General features: G+C 35.7%; 1 protein-coding gene across 4 annotated transcripts in view; it reads right to left on the bottom strand.

Moving 5' to 3' along the window:
- Positions 1-24,876, bottom strand: part of Mhcl (Myosin heavy chain-like) — a 921,190-nt gene that overhangs the window by 236,157 nt on the left and 660,157 nt on the right. For all 4 annotated transcript variants that reach the window (XM_069842911.1, XM_069842912.1, XM_069842913.1 and 1 more), the window contains one exon: positions 4,792-5,004. In XM_069842911.1, the coding sequence (XP_069699012.1) occupies positions 4,792-5,004 (213 nt within the window). The remainder of the gene's footprint in view (positions 1-4,791; positions 5,005-24,876) is intronic.

The following is a 24,876-nucleotide window of genomic DNA, read 5'->3' as shown; positions in this document are numbered from 1 at the left end:
TGCATAAGATTTGCTGATGATATGGTGTTATTAGCAGAAGAGGAGACGATACTAAGGAACATGCTACTGGAGCTAAATGACAGCTGTGAGCAGTATGGGATGAAGATAAATGCAAACAAAACGAAGACCATGGTTGTCGGAAGAAAAAAAAAACAAAGAAGGTAAACTTGCGAATACTAAGTGAGGCAGTAGCAAGTGGACAGCTTCAAATCCTTGGGGTGTACAATCAGCAGTAACATGAGCTGCTGTCAGGAAGTCAAAAGGAGGATAGCAATGGCAAAGGAAGCTTTTAATGGAAAAAGTAGCATTTTCTGAGGATCTCTGGAAAAAGAACTAAGGAAGTGAAGTACTTTGTGTGGTGTGGCATTGTATGGGGCACAAACATGAACATTACGACGAAGTGAAAAGAAACGAATAGAAGCATTACGTAACATTGATATAGGTGTACCTCAGGGGACGATTTTAGGTCCTGTTTTGTTTTTAATATATATCAACGATTTACTTAAAATTGACATTGAGAAATATTCTGGTACTCTGTATTCTTATGCTGATGATACTGTGGTTATATTTAGCGGTTCGAGTTGGAATGAAACTTATCAAAATTCTAACAGTGGTATTAATATTATTAAAGAATGGCTGGATGCTCACTTACTTTCTTTGAACGTTTCTAAAACAAAATTAATACCATTTTCATTAACATCACATGGCCTTGAGCAACTAGAAATAAATAATAATATAAGTATAACTATACATGATTGTAACCTACCTACTTGCTCATGTAACGCTTTGAGTATATCCTCACAAGTTAAATATTTAGGCATTATTATTGACCAACATTTAAAATGGGACAAGCATATCTCCTTTCTGTGTAACAGATTGCGTAAAACAATCCACAAATTTTCCATTCTACGCTCTTATTTACCTGTTTATGTTCTGCGTACTGTGTACTTAGCTCTGTTTAAATCAATAATTCAGTATGGTATTTTAGGTTGGGGAGGAATGGCAAAATCGACTCTCCGTCCTTTAAATCTGCTCCAAAAAAGAATTATCAAAATTTGTCTATATAAACCTTTAGATTACCCAACAAAATTAATTTTTCAGGAATTTGGCGTATCAAATCTAGAACAAATTTATAAACAAAACTTGCTGATTTACTTCCATAAAAACCACAATAAATTTAAATATGATCCTCATGAATACCAGACGAGACAAAACTACAGTTTCTTTCTAAATACTCCCAAATGCCACACAACTGCTGGATTAAAACACAGCAGAAATTTTGGACCCAAAATATATAATACATTAATTAGAGCTTACCCTGAGCTAAGTACACTTAACACACATAGATTTAAGAAACAAATCAGATTAATTATTTAATTGTTTAAGCTAATTGAGTTAAAATTGTTACTCTAATATCCATGTACTTCTGTATTTTCTATTTGTATATAGACCCTGTTATTACATGCTGTATGTATTTTACCATTTATTAATGGTATTGTGCTCAATGAACTCTCGTAATTTTGTGATATATTTTGTATAACTGATCTGAACTGCGCCCGAGCACGAGCTTCTGCTCTTTCGGGCTGCAATGCCTAATGTAGCTCAAGTGTATAGTATTAATAAATATTATTATTATTATTATTATTATTTGAAATGTGAATATGGAGAAGAATGGAACGTGTGAAATGGACAGACAGAATAAGAAATGAAGCTGTGTTGGACAGAGTGGGTGAAGGAAGAATGATGCTAAAACTAATCAGGAGGAGGAAAAGGAATTCGTTGAGTCACTGGCTGAGAAGAAACTGTCTACTGAAGGATGCACTGGAAGGAATGGTGAACGGGAGAAGTGTCCGGGGCAGAAGAATATATCAGATGATAAACGGAGTACGAGAAGGGCAGAAAATAAGAAAGATTGGAGAATGCTGAGTTTGCAGTGAAAGACCTGCGCTTGCAATACCCAAATAACGCTGAGGAGTTAATATAATAATAATAATAATTATTATTATTATTATTATTATTATTAATATTAAAATTGTTCCATTAAGAATTCAAACATATTACACACTTAAAGACCTACAAGCTTAGGATAAGAATAGCTCATACTAGAGAAGTTTAAGGTCCAATTGTATAAAACTCCCTGACTAAAGGTCAATTTTGATCGAAGATCGGAAAGTGAATCGAGTTCAGACACTTCTTCTATTGTATAAAACTTTTCTGCGATCAAATTACCTTGGCTCAAATGCAGTCTAAGTTCACGTGAATAGAATTTGGCAACATCGCATAAACAGGAGAAGTTTGTAATGCGCGGACCATGTTGTACAGGTTTGTTTAGTGTTGCCAATTTAGCGACTTCAACTCTTTTTCAAGACAATTTCTTTTAACTTTTGTATTGCTTAAATAGGGATTTAGCGATCTTTTTAGCACCCCATAGTGACAAAATTTAATGTTTCTTTGTTGATAATGAGAAATCTAGCGACTTGACAACTACTTTTTGGCGACTTTCCGTGCACTCTGTTGGAGACACTGGTTTGTTTTGTGCGTTGTAAATAATGACGGACAATAAGAAGAAGATTGACCGTTCTCGAATTTGTTATGTTATGGTGTTTGATATTGCTAAACATAATAAAGCTTTATAAAACGACAATTTTCGTTTAGTAATACAGTTAACTGAAAATTTATGAATGTACCCATCATATTCATTAATAATTAATGGTTGTTATAAACATAATATAATTATAGGTTATGTTACTTGATACTGCTGAACACGATAGAGCCTTATAAAATATAAGACTGTTTGTGTATTAAGGCAAGAAATTGCAAAAAAAAAAAAATGTATCTACCATATCTGTTAATATTAATAATAATGGTTATTCTTTTTGCACAATCTGTCACTCTTATATTTCAAACAGAAAAGAAATAACTGAACTTGGATCATCTAACTTAATCGGAGAAATTTCTTCAGTCAAAGTTGACTTTAGTTTAAGACAAATTAATCTCAGATTGGACTTTATACAACACAAAACTCCAAATTCAGCTAAAACGAGGATCAATTTAACCTCTGATCTATGATTAAATGGTTTATACAATCGGCCCTAAGGCCCAATTGTATAAAACTCCCTGACTAAAGATCAATTTTGATCGAAGATCGGAAAGTGAACCGAGTTCAGACACTTCTTCTATTGTATAATACTTTTCTGCGATCAAAATACCTTGGTTCAAATGCAATCTAAGTTCACGTGAAAAGGACTTGGCAACATCGCATAAAGAGGTGAAGTATGTGATGCGAGGGCCATGTTGTATAGGTTTGTTCAGTGTTGCCAATTTAGCGACTTTAACTCTCTTTCGACGACAATTTCTTTTAACTTTTATATTGCTTAAATAGGGATTTAGCGACCTTTTTTGCACCCCATAGTGACAAAATTTAATCTTTCTTTGTTGATAATGAGATATCTAGCGACTTTCCAACTACTTTTTGGCGACTTTCCGTACACTCTGTTGGAGACTCTGTACTGGTTTGTTTTGTGCGTTGTAAATAATGGCGGACAATAAGAAGAAGGTTGACTGGTCTCCGAGTTGTTATCATGTTATGGTGTTTGATATTGCTAAACATAATAAAGCTTTATAAAACGACAATTTTCGTTTAGTAACACAGTTAATTGAAAATCTATGAATGTACCTATCATATCCATTAATAACTAATGGTTGTTATAAACATAATATAATTATAGGCTATGTTATTTGATACTGCTGAACACGATAAGATTGCTTGTGTATTAAGGCAAGAAATTAAAAAAAAAAAAATATATATATATATATATATATATATATATATATATATATATAAATGTATCTACCATATCTGTTCATATTAATAATAATGGTTCTTATTTTTGCACAATCTGTCACTCTTATATTTCAAACAGAAAAGAAATAACTGAACTTGGATCATATAACTTAATCGGAGAAATTTCTTCAGTCAAAGTTGACTTTAGTTTAAGACAAATTAATCTCAGATTAGACTTTATACAACACAAAATTCCATTTCGGAATATGTATGATAAGAACTTTCTTGTGTTAAATATTAACGTACTTTGTTAACATGTTCGACCTATTTTCGGTCATCTTCGGAACTGGTCGTTGTTGGTCTTGGCGCCTCTTGTTTCCTGTGTGGGTGCGTTCGTAGTGTAGAGTCAAAGAGTATATGTGTTTTGAAATTGAATTGTGTGTTGAGAATATCATTGAGTGTGTTTTCGTGTGTCTGTATATTTCATATTGTTCTAGTGTGTTGAGTTTCTGGCTTTTTGGTTGGATGTGCAGTATTTCCATGTCTGTGTCGATGTCTCTGTAGGTGTGGTTGGCATTTGTGATGTGTTCTGCATGTGTGGAGGTGTTTTGTAATTTTGTTATGGCTGTGATGTGTTCTTTGTAACGTGTTTTAAATGATCTGTCTGTCTGTCTTATGTAGAAGTTGTTGCAGGTGTTACATTTGAGTTTGTATACGCCTGTGTGGTTGTATTTGTTTGTTTGTGTTGTTTGTGTGTTGAGATGTTTTTGTAGAGTGTTATTTGTTCTGTATGCGATGTTGTAGTTTAATTTCTTGAATGAGGTTGCAATTTTATGTGTGTTTTTGTTTTCGTATGCTAGTGTTCAGGTAGAACGAGGATCAATAACCTCTGATCTAAGATTAAATGGTTTATACAATCGGCCCTAAGAGTTGCAATTTGGGAGCAACAAACGAATGTTTATAAACATTTATGCCTGTAGTTTGAAATTAATTTAACTGAATCCTACCTTTTCAACGTCATCATCGTCGACTTGAAGAATTTCTCCATTGGCCTCTAAGCGTACGCGAATTTTGCCAGCATCAGAATCGCCTCCGCCTGACCCTGAGGGCTCTTCGTGAAGTCTTCGGCATGCAGAGAAGCCCATCCGATGCACCAGCCATAGTCGCTCTGCTTCTAGCCACGCCCGTTCCGTCGCAAGCTGCTCTTCCGACTTGGCTTGCTGAAACAATCAAACATTAATAATTACAGAGACGAAAAACAACGGGAAAGGATGTAATCTATAAATTAAATGCTATGAAATAACAGTACATCAATGCTTATAGAATTAAAAAAGCAGAAATCTTAGAACTAACTTTTTAATAAAAATGTTGGATAGACATGATGTGAAGCAATCGGTAACGGTATAATGAGAAACGAATTGAAGAGTCAACTGCAAGAATGATGGATGTCACTTTCTTGTCGAAAATGAACCAAGACTGTCAATACATAGTTTAAGACATATAGAATGTGCATAGAGAGTTATATGGCATTAACACTGATAGTCATTGTCCAGTAATGATCGGAAAATCACAGTTAAGCTTTGAGCGCTAAGCATTTCAAACTTTCAATTGCTTCTCCTGCAAAATGTATTCCAAATGACATCCATCAATCTTGCAGTGGACTCTTCAATTACAAAATTTTACCTAACGGACAAAATACGGAGAATATAAAAATGTTATAGTATCAGAATAGAAGAAAATATAACTGCCAAACGAGTTTTGAACTAATTCAAGAGAAAAAACGCGTGACTTGTACAAGCAAAGTTTGAAATATTAATTTCCAATTACTACCGATGATGATGATGATGATGACGATGATAAGTATTACAAAGATGAAAGCGACGACTGGTAAAGTTAATTTCTGTATCAACAACACAGCTGTCTGGATAGAAAATGCAGGTAGGTTCGGTAATTTTCTAAGCAGAGAATTTTTTTTAATAATTATAATTTTTATTGCAAGCAAAAATTACATACAATAACAAAGATTTTATAATACTATTGTAATACTCGTATATGAATATTCTTCAAAATTCGAAATTGATTACAAATCTCATAGTCAAATAGTCTACATATTACAAATTATTGTATAAATACAAGGTAACTGCGTCACACCCGAAAAAGCAAGATGCTTGAGGTCGGGTGTGACCAATAATGAAAACTGGATAGAAGAAAAAATCTATACTAATAATAAATCTGTAGCCGAAATTTTTCTGGTAATTTTCGATTTTACAAAAATAATTGGTCCTAACATATATAATTAACCGCCCTGAAACCGAAAATAACTTTTTTTGAAATTTTTGTTTGTATGTCTGTCTGTCTGTCTGTTACCTTTTCACGCGATAATAGCTGAACCGATTTATATGAAAATTGGAATATAAATTAAGTTCGTTGTAACTTAGAATTTAGGCTATATGGCATTGAAAATATTTTATTTAAAAGGGGGGTTATAAGAGGGCTTGAATTAAATAAATCGAAATATCTCCCTTATTATTAATTTCCATTAAAAATATTACATAACAAAAGTTTCTTTAAAAATAATTTCCGATAAGTTTTATTCCATGCAAAATTTTGATAGGACTGATATTTAATGAGATAAATGAGTTTCAAAATTATAATAACGCCATCTAAGGCGGTGTAATGAAATAAAAAACAAATGACTTCGTCTATAAGGGGCCTTGGATAACAACAATCGAAAGCTATGAAACATACGGTAGCCTACAGAGAATGTTTCTGTGTTTGTATGAAGTAATATCGGAAGCTAAATTAACCGCTTTGTATAATTTAATTATTAATTTACCATTGCAAAGTGTAGTTTCTCTAGATGGACATAATGCTATAATGTTATTACAGTAACGTCTGAGTGAATCGAGGACAGGTAAGATTAAAATAGCTTCTGATGCACAGAAAACTTGATAGGCATTCGTTTCCTGTATTTTCTAAAATAAGTTTTATGAACAAATGAGTGTCTCTGGATCAAAATGATCGCATTTTAATTTTTTTAACACAATTTAAATTGAGTAACATAATAAACGATTTATCCTTCTATCAAACACGAATGTTCCCTGGATCAAATGTCCTATTTTAATTATGTAATTACTTTATATTTATTTCTAACGGGTGCAGCGGAGCGCACGGGTACTGCTAGTAATAATAATAAAATAATAATAAATGAAATAATAATAATAATAATAATAATAATAATAATAATAATAATAATAATAATAATAATAATAATAATAATAATAACTCTGATTAAAACTGTTAAATGTAATTACACATAACATATAAAAAGAATAAGAAAAAAAAAAACAAACAAAGAAAACTACCATAGCCTATACGTAATCATAGTAACATTAAATACACTAGAAGAATATTTTTTAGACAGCCATTCCTACAAGTAGATCTTTCAACGCTGTTAAAGAAGTATTATACGGTAGCGTGCGGAAAAGTACTTTTAACACTAGTGCGAAAATTATCTTTAACAATGACTTTCAACTGTTCCCAATGATTTTCAATTGTTTCTAATCAGATGTAACACGGCAGCAAACGCAACTAGAGTTCCTCGATCATAAATGAATGAATGAATAAAATTAATGAATAAATTCACTCGCATAAGAGTTGAGAGACAAGATCCAAACGTTGCCTATCTTGTTGCATAATCAAGCAAGCACTATAACAGCTTTGCTGCTAGTAAATACAAGTTTACAGATTTTCCTTATTCATTGGTGGCAAACTAGCTGTAATAACAATTTTTATGTATTATATATAATAAATTATATTAAATAATGTAAAATATTATAAAATTATGTATCAAATTTAATATCTGTATACAATATGATTTTATTCCTCATTGCAGATCCCCCCCCCCCCACAGAGAAGTGTGTAGGAAATTTGTGGTAACAATTTTCTGGAGTTCCGGTTCCACAAAGAAATACTGTAAAAAATCTTTTTCTGACAAGCAAACGTTCAGATGGGGCAGATAAAAAAGTTAAAATTTTTTCTTCCACCATGTTAATAATGTCAAAATAAGTGCTTCTACAAATTTTGGTCACTCGACCGCAATTACGAGGACGTCCAGAAAGTGATTTTTCCTTGGGCGTTTTAAAGAAGAAAAGCATAATTGCATGGAAAGATTTTTTGAAACAGATATAGCAATTTTTGCGCTATTTGTCAACATATCCTCCACTGGAATTGAGACATTTGTTATACCATAGGATGAATTTTTGTTTCCTTGTGTTGTACAAATCAGTCGTCTGGGATCGGAACCAGGGTTTGACAGCCGTCTGCACCTCTCTGTTGATGCCATGATATGACAAACGCCTCAATTCCGGTGGGGAATATGTTGACAAATAGCTCAACAATTGCTGTGTCTGTTACAATAAATTTTTCCAATGAAATTGTGTTTTCTTTCTGTTAACGGCCCCTGGCGAACTTAATTGTTTACGGCCTCGTAATTGCGGTCGAGTGGCCAAAATTTGTATAAGTACTTCTTTTCACATTATTAACATGGTGGAAGAAAAGAAAACGTTTTTATCTGCCCCCATAAAAATGTTTGCTTATGAGATTTAGGGAAACAGAATCAGAAAATGATACAATTCCTAACCGAAAGAAACGTGGTCTAACGAAAGACAACTAGACGAAATTGGACAATCATTCGAGCGTTCTCCAAAGAAATCTATACGCCATGTCTCACAGGAAGTAGACAGGCATCTCAATAAATTCAGACCACAGAGCTATTAAATAGCCACATTTAAAATTAGAGTAGCTGCAGTCCAGAAATTAAAGTCTATAGACGACGTAAGTCGTGTGAATTTCTGTAATTGGGTTTTACAGAATATTACTGACTTTACTGTTGATCCGCACAAAATAATTATCTCGGATACGGCTTGAATTCATTTAAATTATTATCATTATCATTAGTTTTATATGATATTCTTATTGAATTTGGTATTCCCAAGAAACTAGTTCGATTAATTAAAATGTGTCTCAGTGAAACGTACAGCAGAGTCCGTATAGGTCAGTTTCTGTCAGATGCGTTTCCAATTCACTGTGGGCTAAAGCAAGGAGATGCACTATCACCTTTACTTTTTAACTTTGCTCTAGCGTATGGCATTAGGAAAGTCCAGGATAACAGAGAGGGTTTGAATTCAACGGGTTACATCAGCTGCTTGTCTATGCGGATGACGGGAATATGTTAGGAGAAAATCCACAAACGATTGGAGAATATCCACAAGCGGTTAGGGAAAACACGGGAATTTTACTGGAAGCAAGTAAAGAGATAGGTTCGGAAGTAAATCTCGAAAAGACAAAGTATATGATTATGTCTCGTGACGAGAATATTGTACGAAATGGAAATATAAAAATTGGAAATTTATCTTTTGAAGAGGTGGAGAAGTTCAAATATCTTGGAGCAACAGTAACAAATACAAATGATACTCGGGAGGAAATTAAACACAGAATAAATATGGGAAATGCCTGTTATTATTCGGTTGAGAAGCTTTTATCATCCTGTCTCCTGTCAAAAAATCTGAAAGTTAGAATTTATAAAACAGTTATATTACCGGTTGTTCGTTATGGATGTGAAACTTGGACTCTCACTTTGAGAGAGGAACATAGGTTAAGGGTGTTTGAGAATAAGGTGCTTAGGAAAATATTTGGAGCTAAGAGGGATGAAGTTAAAGAAGAATGGAAAAATATGCACAACGCAGAACTGCACGCATTGTATTCTTCACCTGACATAATTAGGAACATTAAATCCAAACGTTTGAGATGGGCAGGGCATGTAGCACGTATGGGCGAATCCAGAAATGTATATAGAGTGTTAGTTGGAAGGCCGAAGGGAAAAAGACCTTTGAGGAGGCCGAGACGTAGATGGGAAGATAATATTAAAATGGATTTGAGGGAGGTGGGATATGATGATAGAGACTGGATTAATCTTGCTTAATCTTGCTCAGGATAGGGACCAATGGCGGGCTTATGTGAGGGCGGCAATGAACCTCTGATTCCTTAAAACCCAGTAAATAAGTAAGTAGTGGAGTTACGTTGATTCTAAAATTACCGATTTTATTATTATTATTATTATTATTATTATATTATTATTATTATTATTATTATTATTATTATTATCATCATCATATTGTTATTATTATTAGCCTATTATCATTATAATATTATTATTATTAGCCTATTATCAATATTATTATTATTATTATTATTATTATTAGGCTATTATATAAAAGGTCAAATATTAACATGACAAATGGAACCGTCCGCAAAACTCTTCCCATGTACAGTCCTTGTCATGCACCACTGCTGTTTGAACTCGCCGTATATGAAAGCCGATGTCGTCTGGGAATGGTGGGCCATGGTTACAGAAATGAGTGGAACTAGTATTAAAATGTGCGTACGTTGTTTCGCTTCCCACATATAATTTTTTTCAAGATGAGAAGACGTCATCGCATGCTATTAGAATAATGGAAACAATTGCGTTGGAATGGTGGGGTTGGAATCCAGCCCGTAGGCGTCTGTCTCTGCCTTCATGACACACGACCTATTCGTTCCTCAACCTCTCCAAGTATCAAAGCTTGCTAAGTTTATTATACGGTACTGTATTTTGGGAGGGGATAACAATCCGATGTTATGATCTTTTAATAGCTGTATTGTGATCATTACATGTATTTTCTCCTCCTCTTCCAGCAGTTCGTAATTCTTAATAAAGAAAATCTGTTACGATTTGGAAACTTTCACATTTCCTCGAAGAGTCTCGTGAATAAAATGAAGCCGTTAACAGCATCAGTGTAGTATCAGGAATTAAACCACACTGGTGTCTTTCTTCAGACGAAATTCGTTATCTCAGCAGATTATAGTATAGGTCTTCCGCGTCTTATTACTGTACTACAAAGAGGAAGGCAGAAAATAGGAAAGACTGGGGAAAGATGGGTTTGCAGTGAAAGACCTGCCCTTGGGCAGAACACGAAATGAAATGGTCGGTATGGTTGGGTTATTTTCTGTGGCTGTATGCCTTGCATACTAGAGACTTGGTCTTTTCGAATTGTTTGTATACTTCTGACTCTTAATTAAAAAGGTATCCAATATTTTAGGAGGTGATAGTATACATCGAAACAAGAAAAAAACGTCTAATGAACATGGATCCTACAACACATACTTTCTGAGATCTGAACACTTGTTCACAGGAGGTGTTCAACGTGACTTTGTTGAGTTGTTTTACTTTTAAATTGGGCCGTCGATATGTTGACGGTATTGCACTGACAATGCACTTTTTCTACAAGTTTCTACTGGGTGTTCAGTTCAAAGTGTGTCATGACTCGCTGTATGCAGTCACGTGGCTAGTCAATGAGCCTAGAGAATTCCATCTTCCTACACTTCCGCAGAGGTGTATTACTTATCTGCCAGAGAAGTTGCCTAGCAAGTACGGCGTTTATTCACAAGAGTATTTACCGATATGTACGGTAACGCCGGTAGTGGCAGGAATGTGAGCAGTTTCGAAACATGTACTGACGTGAGTTTTTTCTTACTGTCGGGATATGGGGAGAGGGTTAAGACGATTACTTACGTATTTGTTGACATTAACTTCGACGGTCAACATGGACACGGAGCATTTGATTTGTTCTGTGGAATGTTGCCGTACGCAACCGATGATAACAAATACCCTGCGTACGACTTGGCCGCGCAAAACACAGTTCGAAAGAGGTTATGGTAGCACACAGACCGTACAGACCGCCATTTGTTGCTACGACGTTCAAGTTATATCGTACACGTTCTCAAGTTTAGATTGAACGCCTTGATTAATAGGCAACTTCTCTGACACAAAAGCTGAAACTCGCTTCAAATCGCTGACTCATCAACAGTGACGTCATGATACTCTTTGAAATGAACACCCAGTATTGAAAAATCGTAAGAATTTAAATTACAATCATGGATATTCGAAACACAATTCATACTTAGAAAAAGCGGCAATCTCATTGTGTTTATATCATTGCAAAACACAGTAGTAAGTAACCGGGTTTATCGTGTTGATTATAACCAGACTTCGAGACTTGGGACCCGATACAATAAGTTTACTGTGCATGTACTATAGGTTGTTGACTCGCTGCAGGTAGTGAAAGGTAGAGATGTGTTGAGGTAGCAACGTTGCTATTTAGAATAGAGTACGGTAGTATGGGGAAACATATACATATGTAGGCCTACATTCTGAAAGTAAAAATATATTACACAATGAAATTTGTCAAAAGAATGTGAAAAGCACTTATTTTCCTGTCTCTTATAAGTATTTGTGTTTAATTATACACAGTGTTAATGCTGGAAATAAGCATGTAGCAATTTTAATTTCTTCATTTATCCTATTGGTCGTCTTTAGAAATGCAGTTACAGTACCTAATTGCAATGTACTACAAGATAAATTCTCAGTGTCTCAAACGTAAATCTTTTTCGGTTATATGCCAAACACAGTTTGTACTGTGAAAAGCTGCGCTCTACATCGCATGACGTGATGGGAGCAAAACGAAAGAACCTAACATCATTGCAGAGACAGTCCTTTATTCTCGGGTGACTCTACGTCCACTAATTTGCTGTTTATATTACACAATGTTCCATATCCGTTATTTTTACATAAAATTGATTTCAACTTCTGTTTTACACGTTCAGTAACCGGTGTACTTGGTGTCTCATTAATTCTCTGTGTCATTTCCTCAAATAATTTTGAGGGCTTCCGGCATCTCTTGCTCTGACTTTTCCAACCGTGTAATAGTTTCAGACACAGTTTGTATGAAAACCAAATTATTCGTCAGAACCTTCAAATCCAGAGCGTTTTCCTTTGCGTATTTGTTGGCATCCATTCTACAGTACCCCCACTCACTCTACGCTTTACCACTATACTCAGTACGCCGTTATGCGGATTTCCCACTGAACTGCTCTATCGGGTCCGAAGTCTCGAAGCCTTATTATAATAATCTTTACGCTCGACCATGCCGAAATGTAGTAATTATACACCTGGTAGCAGACCTTTAATGCATGTCATTAAAGTACACCTACTCATTAAAGGTCAGGTCTTTCAGCCAATGACGACTCAGGTTACAACTGTTCAGCCAATGACAGGTCAGCTTGCTACCGTTATAAAACCGCAAGTATCGATTATTCTCGGATATGCAATCCAAAGAGAATTAGCGAAAAGTCACGGAGGCTGGAAATCCAATACTGTCGCATAAGGTTATGTTCTGTTACTATAATAATTAGCGTTAATTGTAAATAATATTCAAATAAATTCAATTTGTCATCTCGTTTTTCAATGTCTAATTTAATTTCAATGTTATCTCTGTAGGCTCTTATGGCCTAGCAAGGTCAATGTGGACATCTGTTCCTCGGAAAAAATCAATACTTTCGCGTCTGCACACATCTCACAACATACGGGACATTGGCCAAGGTCAGATACAAAGAAAATTAATAATATCAAGTTAGAAATATGGTCGAGCATAAAAAGTCGTATGAACTCGCCTATAATGGTAATTAAGAAGCTCGTATGAAAATTATGAAACGCGCTTGCGTTCGTTTCATAAATATCCATACTCGCTTCTTAATTACCTTCATTATAGGCTCGTTGCATAATGTACTATAATGTTAAAAGCTATTTCTGATTATCAAATCTGGGAACTCTAAGCAAGAAGTCGCAGTAATTGTATCATTTTGGAAGAGACTGTACACGTAATAATAACAGAGAGGGACTAATAGAGCCGCAACTAAATACATCCTCTTCTAACTGCAAGTCGGCTTGCAGTCTAGTCACACATGACCGTCCTTCAAGCGCTGTAAGTGTACGCCACCCATTGTCCTTACATCGCAGCCCCTGCGCAGCAATGACCCCACGGCAGGTAAAGCCAATCGCCCCGTGTTCTTGGCCCGCTACTGTAACACGAGACTGTATAGTTTACAAGAACATTTCAGTAATAAACGAAAACTATGGCATTCTTGGATGATATCAATTAATAACAAAATTAATTACGAATAACTACTCCCAAAAACAGAATTTACGGATATACAGGGACATCACTTTATTTTTACTAACATTTTTAACATCAACCTGACTACTCGGAAACACTGTTACCCCCTTCCATTACAGGAGTTTGGAGTTGCTAGTGCAATATGTAAACAAATCATTTTACTAGCTATAGGAGGAGAGAAAAGTAGTGTATCCATTTATGTTACAGAGAAATATAGTATTACGATTTTGAGTTTGGTCATTACTTTACAGTATTTTATAAAAAAACAGTAGAATAGTAACAATTTTTTTTTCACAAACTCAAGTCTTCAGGCGGTTATATACATTATGTAATGTCTACTTTATTCAGCATGTTACTACCCTAATTTATTCCTGAGAATTTTGTGAGCACTTCCGTAAGGAACCCCAATTTCTACAGCTAACTTCTTGACCGACTTATTAGGACCTCGCTGCATCTTTTCTCTAGCATCTTCTACAGCATCTTCTGTCACCTTTGTTGGCCATCTTACACTTTTCTTCCTTTCTGTACACTCTGTTGCTCTAAATTTATCTACAGATTAATGACATTTCTACGAAAATATTCCGTAATGATATAATCAGGAAATTGTGAAAAAAAAAAAAAAAACTGTTGTTCACATTCGGTTATATTGTAATTCCAGTTTCCATCATCGTCCTTCATACCTACAAACAGTAAAACAAAACTCTTTTTTAAATAATGCTGTTAAGTACCGTGCCATATTGCAGGTTACCGTACTTTCGGTAACTCTAATCTTCACTTGTGCTCAGTCCACACAGATAAATTCAGTTATACTACACACCATACTGGTGTGAAAATAAACTTCAATAATATAAGGTTTTCCTTCTATAGAAAACGCAACATATTTCTGAAACACACTGTACTCTGTACTGTTTATTTCACTGCTAGCAACAGCGGCCGTAAGTTTGTGTGGCTGACGTTAGCAAGGACTTTAGTGAAAGGGGTGGGAGTCAAGTACATTTAGAAACGGAGGTACAATAAAAATTGAAGTAAAAATAAAATGATGTCCCTGTATATACGACGTTTCCGAAGTGGTCATACAAACTTTCAGGGATGATGGCGAAGGGCAAATGTATCAATTTGAGATAAGGAACCCTGGTCCGGAAATGACTTAGTCGAAAGTTATAAGCAAAAATAGTTGTGTGGAAATGGAATTGTAATTTGGCACCACGTGCCCTCCTTCCCTTAACCTTTGGAACAGTCGTGGAAAGATGGTATAGGCCGGATGTCTCCTACATGGGTAATAATAATAATAATAATAATAATAATAATAATAATAATAATAATAATGATTTATTTTAGCTGGCAGAGTTAAGGCCGTAAGGCCTTCTCTTCCACTCAACCAGCAAAAAGAGTATATACATATGCATGAAATAATAAAGAATTAACAATTTGATTTAGATGAGAGTTACATGTACACAAGAGTTATTTACGAATTAAACAACAAAATACTATGAACTATTAATTAAACACTGAAATAAACTGTGTAGCAGAATTAAACTAAAATACATAGAATGTTAATATATTTCAAATAATATTAGATAATAGAAAGAGATTATTATGAGACAATTTTGAAAATACAGCACAATCAGGACGATGTCTAAAAGAAAAAAGAACAATGTAGTCAGTGATAGTTTAAATCAGTATGATTGGAGTGAAATGCTAATAAGGTTATCTTTTAAGCTGTTCTTAAAGGTGTTTATTGTCTTGCGACAAGGAATTCCATTGACGCGAGGTGGATACTGTAAAAGATGATGAATAACAAGATGTTCTATGAAGAGGTATACAGATAAGTGATCTGGTATTTACGTCGTGGTTAGAGTATAGATGAGAGAAACGAGACGAAAGGTAATTTAGTGTTGAAATGTGCAGAATTCGAAAGAGTAAAGACAAAGAGTGTAAAGTTCTGCGTTCTTTAAGTCGGAGCCACGAAAGACTTGCGAAGGACGGTGATATGTGATCATATCGTCGGATGTTGCACACGTATCAGACGCACATATTCTGAGCTCGCTGTAACTTGACTGACAGATCAGAACTTAGGTCACTTAACAAAACGTCACAATAATCGAAATGCGGCATTACTAGGGTTTGTACTAGGGTAAGTTTTAGTTGCTGGGGCAAAAAGTTTCTTAAGCGACTCAAACAGTGAATGGAGGAACAGATTTTTTTTATCGTTTCTTTAACTTGAAAATTCCAACTTTGATTATTATCGAAAAAGAAGCCAAGATTTTTTACGACAGATGAATAAGGGATTAGCGTGTTGCTAAGGGTAACAACTGACTTGACCCGATAGAATCTGTGAGCTTGTCTACTGTTCCCATTGGCTCATCCGTATTCGTGAAATCAAGTCTGCTTATTCCGCTCTCGTGTACTCCTCCATTTCACTAGGACTGATCGACTGGACACTGCAACTTGTACACATACACTGCTGTCTACAGACCTGCATATCAGGACCGACCATGTCCGTTACACATTACGCTGTCTGCATTGCTTTAGTGTAGTTTCCTGTCCCCACCCCTCAGACAGCGCACTGAATGGAATACTGTAAGTAGACAACGTAAACAACGTCAGATGAATACAGTATGTGTAAGATGTACAGATAAATACACATAAATAGGGTGTATAGAGGAATACAATTATTTCATTTCCACAGAACTATTATTGTGCGAGATCGTGCGTATTTGCTTGTTTTCCGCACAGAACCAATACGCGGTAAGTGTGAAATACCACATTCAGTATTCCCAACGTAACACACATAACAATTTCCGCTTAAGCGCGACATTCATTTTACTGCTTTAGGCTTTTAACATATTATTTTTAGACACGTTTAACATAGTAATAATTATAAACTGGAAATTTATCACTGCAATTTCACCTAAATTGCAATGTTAATTATTGTTTTTAAATATTTGCAAAAATTAAGTAAAGTCTACTACTCCACGAAACTTATTGCATTCCTGATACAAGTAACATTAAGGAAGCCGTGAAAAAATCAACGAGATTCCAGATGCCGATGTTATTACTGCAATATGTTATATAAATAATATTGTTAAAATATTAAAATGAAAAATAAATCATTACATAACCTTACCGTTTGTTTTAAGTTCGCATTTATAGACTGGGGAAAAAAAAAGACAGACATATCACGGCCTGCTGGAGTATAGTAAACACAGAAAAGATTTTATAACAACAATGCTGAAGAAAGATATTTTGGTTTTCCGAAGTTGCCGTCATTAAACAGAAACCAACATGGAGATTTCATTGCAACTAATTAGAAATTCGTCTTTCAGGTATGTTATAAACGATCTTCGCACAAAATAATGTACGATACACGAGCGGTATGTTTGTTTTCATGTTCTCGGAAATTAAAAAAGCTCAACTACGTTTCGCTTTTTCAATCTTTCCCTCGAACACGAAAACGTCAACATACCGCTCTTGTAACGTGTATTACTATCGCTTATAACTTTCGGATCAGTCATTTTCGGACCACGGTTAGTAACAGGCCGGAAATACGATATGTAATATATTCCTTCATTCGTCTTTACTCTGAACATAGACATATTTTACATGCTCTAATTTAAGCATAGGAGATAAACATTCTTTACTCTCTCATCCGATAACAAGAGCATTTATGCATGTTTTCCGTCTAACATTGCAAGTAAGGTAACCTAGACCACCGACAAAGGTCCATAAACTAATATGTACTACTCGGGAATATATAAAATAGCCTTACCCGTCAGTTACGTATGCCTACTGCTTCGGGCGAAGACAAGAACGTGAAACCCTTATGTAATACGCTGATTAGATTCGAAATGCCGACCTTAAGACTGAATAATACTCGGATGGCCTTGACTGCCCAGATACATCGCGGATGCTTTGTGCAATTTAGAATCCGCACATCAATTTCATCCCGAGGTTCTTTTTGTAAGAAATCTACACCCACACTGACCTGTAATTACTGTGATTACGAGTATAAAAATTGCGAGAAAAATCTCAAATCGAAGCGAAACCTCAGATCTCACACACTGGGATGATAAGCGGAACTACGGGCGTCACGACTGCCGGAGCCTGGGAGTGCCCTCGTTAACTGCCGGCCAGAACAAGGCAGGGTACGGCACACTGCGATCGTGTCCGCCCGAGGGCTAATGATCGTGGTTGTGCGTAATGCAGTAACAAGGTTAAGCTGTACGAAGAGGGCGAGATGAAAGATCGGGCTAGTAATGTAATTAGTTGATAAGAAAGAACAAGAAGACTGCACACAAGCGATCAGAGAAGTGCAGTAGATGCTTTCAAAGTGCACATATGAATAGTGAATTTGCAAAACGATGTAAGTCCACATTTTTTGGGGTACTGAGTTGAGAGGATGATTATATTACTGTGTGCAAGGGACATCGTTTAGTAGCAGAATAACTTTATTCCATGACTTTTGTATAGTTTTTATTGGCAGCAGAATATTTGGTTATTATTATTATTCTGGGGAAACGTAGCGAGAGTTATTTTACAGTAAAGGGGTGCCAACCATTTGCCTAACCCCCTACTTGGAGAACCAGACCAGAGCCTCTTCTGCCGGTTTTCGAGGTTCTTGTTGGGACTAAAAAAATTTTGAATTGGTCACCCCCAGGGAGGAGAAGAAAGCGACGACCTCGACTTACATGGAGAGGAGGAGTTTCTGAGGCCATGGAGGCTAGAGGGTTGGAAAATTGATATTGGGATGACCGACAACAATGGAAAAGGGGAATAAAAGGCAACCGCTGAAAGTGGAAATGCCTATAAAATTAAGTAAGTAATATTTGGTTAAGGGGATAAACGACTTTAGTCCTGAACTTAGGATGTTTTGTCTGTCAAGAACTGAAGAAACTTACATAATATGTAATTTTAATAATACAACAAGCTGATATTGTTTTTTGTTTGTTGTCGTTGGTAATTCTTTAGTTGAGAAAATTTATTAAATGTGAAGGACAGAGCATGAAAATGAAAAACAATATTCTCAGTAATCGTGCTAAACTTATAGCTGAAGTAAAAAGTATTGCAAAATGCAGCCAAGTTAAGCATCGAGAGGCAGGATTTTCTCGCTATCACATTTGACTAGATAAAAAATGTAGGTTTGCCTAAAACACCAGTTCAAGATGTGTACTACTATCATCAGCTTACAGTCCCAGCTTTCTAGAGCACAACATGACAACTAGTGATGTGTTCTTCTCTGTCTACCGTAAGGGACGTGCCAGTACATTTACTGGCATGTGAAAGAACTCCTGCGGGACTAAATTCCGGCACACCGGCGGCGCTGATATAACCTCGGCGAGCATCGTTAAATAAACCATAATTTAATTTAATTTGACTATAAGGGACAGGCCAAGACAAGCCTTAATGAGGTATGAAATCTTCTCCTGCACATTACTTCAATGACGTGTCTCATCCAGTATTAAAGAACTGTAGTTGTTTTGAGACAGCTGTCCAGGATAAAATAAGAACAACAAACTAATCAAATTCTTGATGACAATAAGTGCTTAGAAATATTTCTTCATCATACGTTTTTCTAACAGAGGGCACTCTTTCTTGCCGTCAGTAAGGGATTTTTTCGCCTTGAAAATAAGCTTGAGACATGTGGACAAAATCTACACGATGAAGAAAGTGTATGGACTCACAGTTAGTTCAAATGGAGAAGAACATTTTACAGTTATCAATGTGAAAAGTGATTGTGTGTGTGTATATATATATATATATATATATATATATATATATATATATATATATATGGACGGATTTTAAGAAATGACCCCTCATTTTGAAGCTTGGAACTCAAAGTTTTTCGGAAAAATAGTAGTTTACAGTGAAATGTCAATTTTTAAACATAATTTTCCTACTTTCCAAAATCCATCTGTCGTCAGTTTTGAGAACTAGCTAATAGCATTCACGGCCGACTTGATATAACCTTCGCTTTTTTGTAAAGGAGAAGCGAAGCGAGCATCAAGTCGGCCGTGCTGCATTTCAGAATAAAACAAAACACATACTACAGTAAACAATATTATACGAAGGCCATGATCTGCAAGAATGCCGACATATTTAGAGCTCAAATTAAATTGGTTATTAAAAACTTAACTTACTAAAAATAATTTACAGGTTCGATTCTGTGGTGTGTAATTTTCTGGGTACAGCTGTGTATTGGATATTAAAAACTACAAAACTGGAGGTGGTTTGATGACATTATTACCATTAGAAATGAAATATTATTGTAATTAATGCCATGATGTGACTATTTTTCATTAATTATACATATTAATGCTATATTGATGATATGAAAGTGAAACGTTTTGGGGTTATATAAGTAGATGTAGAGAACAACTTAAATCAGATTTTGATTTCTATATTTTACTGAGTGGCGGCTATATAGTATATATAGTATATGTTACTGAAAGCTATAAAACTTACGTAAGGTAATAATATTATTAAAAATCAAATATTTTTATAATTATTAATCAAGTGAGGTTGGGTCTTTTTCACATATTTAATGGCGGTGTGCTGTAGATATTTATATACGTGGTTCTCTTCAGTATTGGCTCGAGAGACAGTATCTTTCATTGTTATGGAAGCAAATAACTTTCCGAATGTCTGGTATTCTTCATTGAAAATAAATCTGAAAAATGTTTATTTGAACGTCTAATGAACGTAGTTTGCAGCATTTGCTGCACAAGCCACTAGTGTGTGTATGTATGTATGTATACATATATATATATATATACATACATACATACATACATATACATACACACTAGTGGAAGAGAAGGCCTCAAGGCCTTAACTATGCTACGTAAAATAAAATAAATTATTATCAATTATTATTCCCATAGGAAAGAAAGTACTCATCATGTCAACCTTTATGGCGTTTTATTTTTCTGCAGAAAAAATTGGTACAGTATTGGCAAAACCATTCACTGAGGGGCAATTCAACTTACCTTTATCCTGGGACCAATTATCAACATTTTCCTAATAGGAAAGATTATCCCTGTGGTTTCTAAGCTGTGTTCTCGTTTAAAACATCTTAAAAGTTGTCTGTGCTGTTGTGATTAACAAATTGTTCAAAATAATGTTCAACAATTGCAATAAGATAATTTTATCTTTTTGGTATAAATAAATATAGTTAAACATATTTTTGTTAGTAACCTAATAAAAGTGATGCAGGATTGAAGTTACTTTGCAGAAGAACTTAAGTCCTCAAGATAATTTAACTTTTTACGACCTGAAGAAGAGACACTAAGGCATGAATTTTAATAATAAGACTATGTCTTAAATATGAAAAAAATAAATTGTGCAAATATGTGGTTCAACGAGGCCAGAAGCAGTTTTCTTTAATTTTCTCAAAATTACGTCTAGGGACTCGAGTCGTTTTGCAAATTCACCATTCATATATAGATTCGGAATTATTTCCAATTGGGTGCATCGACCAGGTGAAAAGGTTAAAAGATAAACGTATCTATCTGCATGCCACTGAGTTGAACAGGAGGAAAAATAGTCCTGTTTTCTTGACTTTGGGTGTTACGGTCAAAAACACACTCCGGTCGTCATTTACAAGTCCTACAAAAAGTTTAAGGACACTTGCATGTTTAATGAGCATACGACGTTTTATATAATATTCTTATATAAGTTGGTATTCCCAAGAAACTAGTTCGATTAATTAAAATGTGTATCAGTGAAACTTACAGCAGAGTCAATAATAGAGCAGTTACTGTCGGATGCTTTTCCAATTCACTGCGGGCTAAAGCAAAGAGATGCACTATCACTTTTTACTTTTTAACTTTGCTCTAGAATATGCCAATAGGAAAGTCCAAAATAACAGAGAGGGTTTGGAATTGAACGGGTTACATCAGCTGCTTGTCTATGCGAATGACGTGAATATTTTATTTTATTTTATTGTATCAACATCTAGGTTATTTAGCGTCTGAATGATATGAAGGTGATAATGCCGGTGAAATGAGCCCGGGGTCCAGCACCGAAAGTTACCCAGCATTTGCTCGTATTCGGTTGAGGGAAAACCCCGGAAAAACCTCAACCAGGTAACTTGCCCCGAACCGGGATTCGAACCCGGGCCACCTGGTTTCGCGGCCAGACGCGCTGACCGTTACTCCACAGGTGTGGACTGACGTGAATATGTTAGGAGAAAATCCACAAACTATTAGGGAAATTTTACTTGAAACAGATAAAGCGATAGTTTTGGAAGTAAATCCCGAAAAGACAAAGTATATGATTGTGTCTCGTGACCACAATATTGTACGAAATGTAAATATAAAAATTGTAAATTTATCTTTCGAAGAGGTTGAAAAATTCAAATATCTTGAGCAACAGTAACAAAAATAAATGACACTCGGGAGAAAATTAAACGCAAAAAAAAATGGCAAATGCGTGTTATTATTCGGTTGAGAAGCTTTTGTCATCTAGTCTGCTGTAAAAAAACCTGAAAGAATTTATAAAACAGTTATATTACCGGTTGCTCTGTATGATTGTGAGACTTGGACTCTCATTTTGTGAGAGAAACAGAGATTAAGGGTGTTTGAGAATAAGGTTCTTAGGAAAATATTTCGGACTAAGAGGGATGAAGTTACAGGAGAATGGAGAAAGTTACACAACGCAGAACTGCACGCATTGTATTCCTCACCTGACATAATTAGGAACGTTAACTTACTTTCTGGGGAGCCCTCGTAATTGCGCTCTAGTGGCCAAAATTTGTACAAATTTGACATTACTAACATGGTGGAAGAAAAAAACAAATAACTTTGTTATCTGCCCCGCTTGGGAGCGCGTTCGATTCCCGATTGCGCTGATTACCTGGTTGGGGTTTCCTAGGTTTTCCCCAAACCGTAAGGCGGATGTCAGGTAATCTATGACGAATCCTTGACCTCATCTCGCCAAATAACATCTCGCTATCACCACTAAATAACTTAGTAGTTGTTACAGCGTCGTTAAATAACCTTATTAAAATGTTCGCCAATACACCACCAATTTGTATTTGGAAAATGAAGGGAAAATTTCCACCTAATTTCGTACTTTTTAAACGTAGTTATTTTGTTTAAGTACATCGCCTTTCTCTGTTCATTGTTTTGTATCACCTATTGCACTCTTCAGTTAAAGTACTTTCTAAATCTAAATCATCATGATGGATAGCGATCAGTTTTTTGACCCCTACTAATGTGTCGTAAAACTGATTGTATACTGTCACACGCCTACATAACTCGTTACTTAAAGTATCTAGAATTACACAAAGTGCCTACGCGAAAACTCCATGGTCAGTAAAAGAAGTGTTTTCCTGCACTATTTCGTCACAACTCTTCGCTTTTTTTATACTATACAATCCCGCTAAGTTTTCGCGTGGTACGACCGTACTACTGTCAACATTCACCACTGTTTCATCATCATCATCATCATCATCATCATCATCATCATCATCATCATCATGTGTTGCATGAAGGGCAATCCGTACGGCTTTACGCCAAAAATAACTCAGCATCGGCACCGCTCATAGATGGGGACGCTTGGGTGAATGACAAAGTCAAGTACCTCGCATTGGGGGGGGGGGGGATTAAAACAATCTTATTGTATGTTAAAATTTTCACCAAGTACTAAGGATGAGAACAGGCATTAAAGTTAGGAAGATGCCAAAGAAGAATGGAAAGGAAAATACTCGGAATAAGCCTGAAGGACTGAGTCAGAAACGAAGAAGTACGGCGACGAAGCGGCGTAGAGGACGTGGTGTCACTCGATAATAGGACGAAATGGCGCTGGGGAGGACACGTGGTACGAATGCACCTACCAGATGGGCACACACGGCGACACTGTGGGATCCAAGAATTGCTGGAGAAACCGTGGACGACCGAGGACCAGATGGAGGGACGAGTTCAAGTTGCAGCTAGGAGGACTGTGGACCAGAATAGGACGTCAAAGAACACGGTGGAAGGACGCAGTCAACCAGTGCTAGTGAAATTGTGGACAAAGAACTAGGAATAGACCATCAGGTCGGCTCTTCTGATGGTCAAGACTTGAGCCACCCCTGCCCAAGCAGGAGGCCTTGCTCCACTGGGGATTTACGGCTTTATTATTATTATTATTATTATTATTATTATTATTATTATTGGGCTACATCAGCTTCTTGTCTATGCAGATGACGTGAATATGTTAGGAGAAAATACACAAACGGTTAGGGAAAACACGGAAATTTTACTTGAAGCAAGTAAAGCGATCGGTTTGGAAGTAAATCCCGAAAAGACAAAGTATATGATTATGTCTCGTGACGGGAATATTGTACGAAATGGAAATATAAATATTGGAGATTTATCCTTCGAAAAGGTGGAAAAATTCAAATATCTTGGAGCAACAGTAACAAATGTAAATGACACTCGGGAGGAAATTAAACGCAGAATAAATATGGGAAATGCGTGTTATTATTCGGTTGAGAAGCTCTTATCATCCAGTCTGCTGTCCAAAAATCTGAAAGTTAGAATTTATAAAACAGTTATATTACCGGTTCTTCTATATGGCTGTGAAACTTGGACTCTCACTCTGAGAGAGGAACATAGGTTAAGGGTGTTTGAGAATAAGGTGCTTAGGAAAATATTTGGGGCTAAGCGGGATGAAGTTACAGGAGAATGGAGAAAGTTACACAACACAGAACTGCACGCATTGTATTCTTCACCTGACATAATTAGGAACTTGAAATCCAGACGTTTGAGATGGGCAGGGCATGTAGCACGTATGGGCGAATCCAGAAATGCATATAGAGTGTTAGTTGGGAGACCGGAGGGAAAAAGACCTTTAGGGAGGCCGAGACGTAGATGGGAGGATAATATTAAAATGGATTTGAGGGAGGTGGGGTATGATGATAGAGACTGGCTTAATCTTGCACAGGATAGGGACCGATGGCGGGCTTATGTGAGGGCGGCAATGAACCTTCGGGTTCCTTAAAAGCCATTTGTAAGTATTATTATTATTATTATTATTATTATTACTAAGGATGAA

This window comes from Periplaneta americana, chromosome 13 (genome assembly GCF_040183065.1).
Source record: "Periplaneta americana isolate PAMFEO1 chromosome 13, P.americana_PAMFEO1_priV1, whole genome shotgun sequence".
Classification (NCBI taxonomy): domain Eukaryota; kingdom Metazoa; phylum Arthropoda; class Insecta; order Blattodea; family Blattidae; genus Periplaneta; species Periplaneta americana.
The sequence above is the reverse complement of the archived record's forward strand: the minus strand, read 5'-3'. Positions and strand labels throughout refer to the sequence as shown.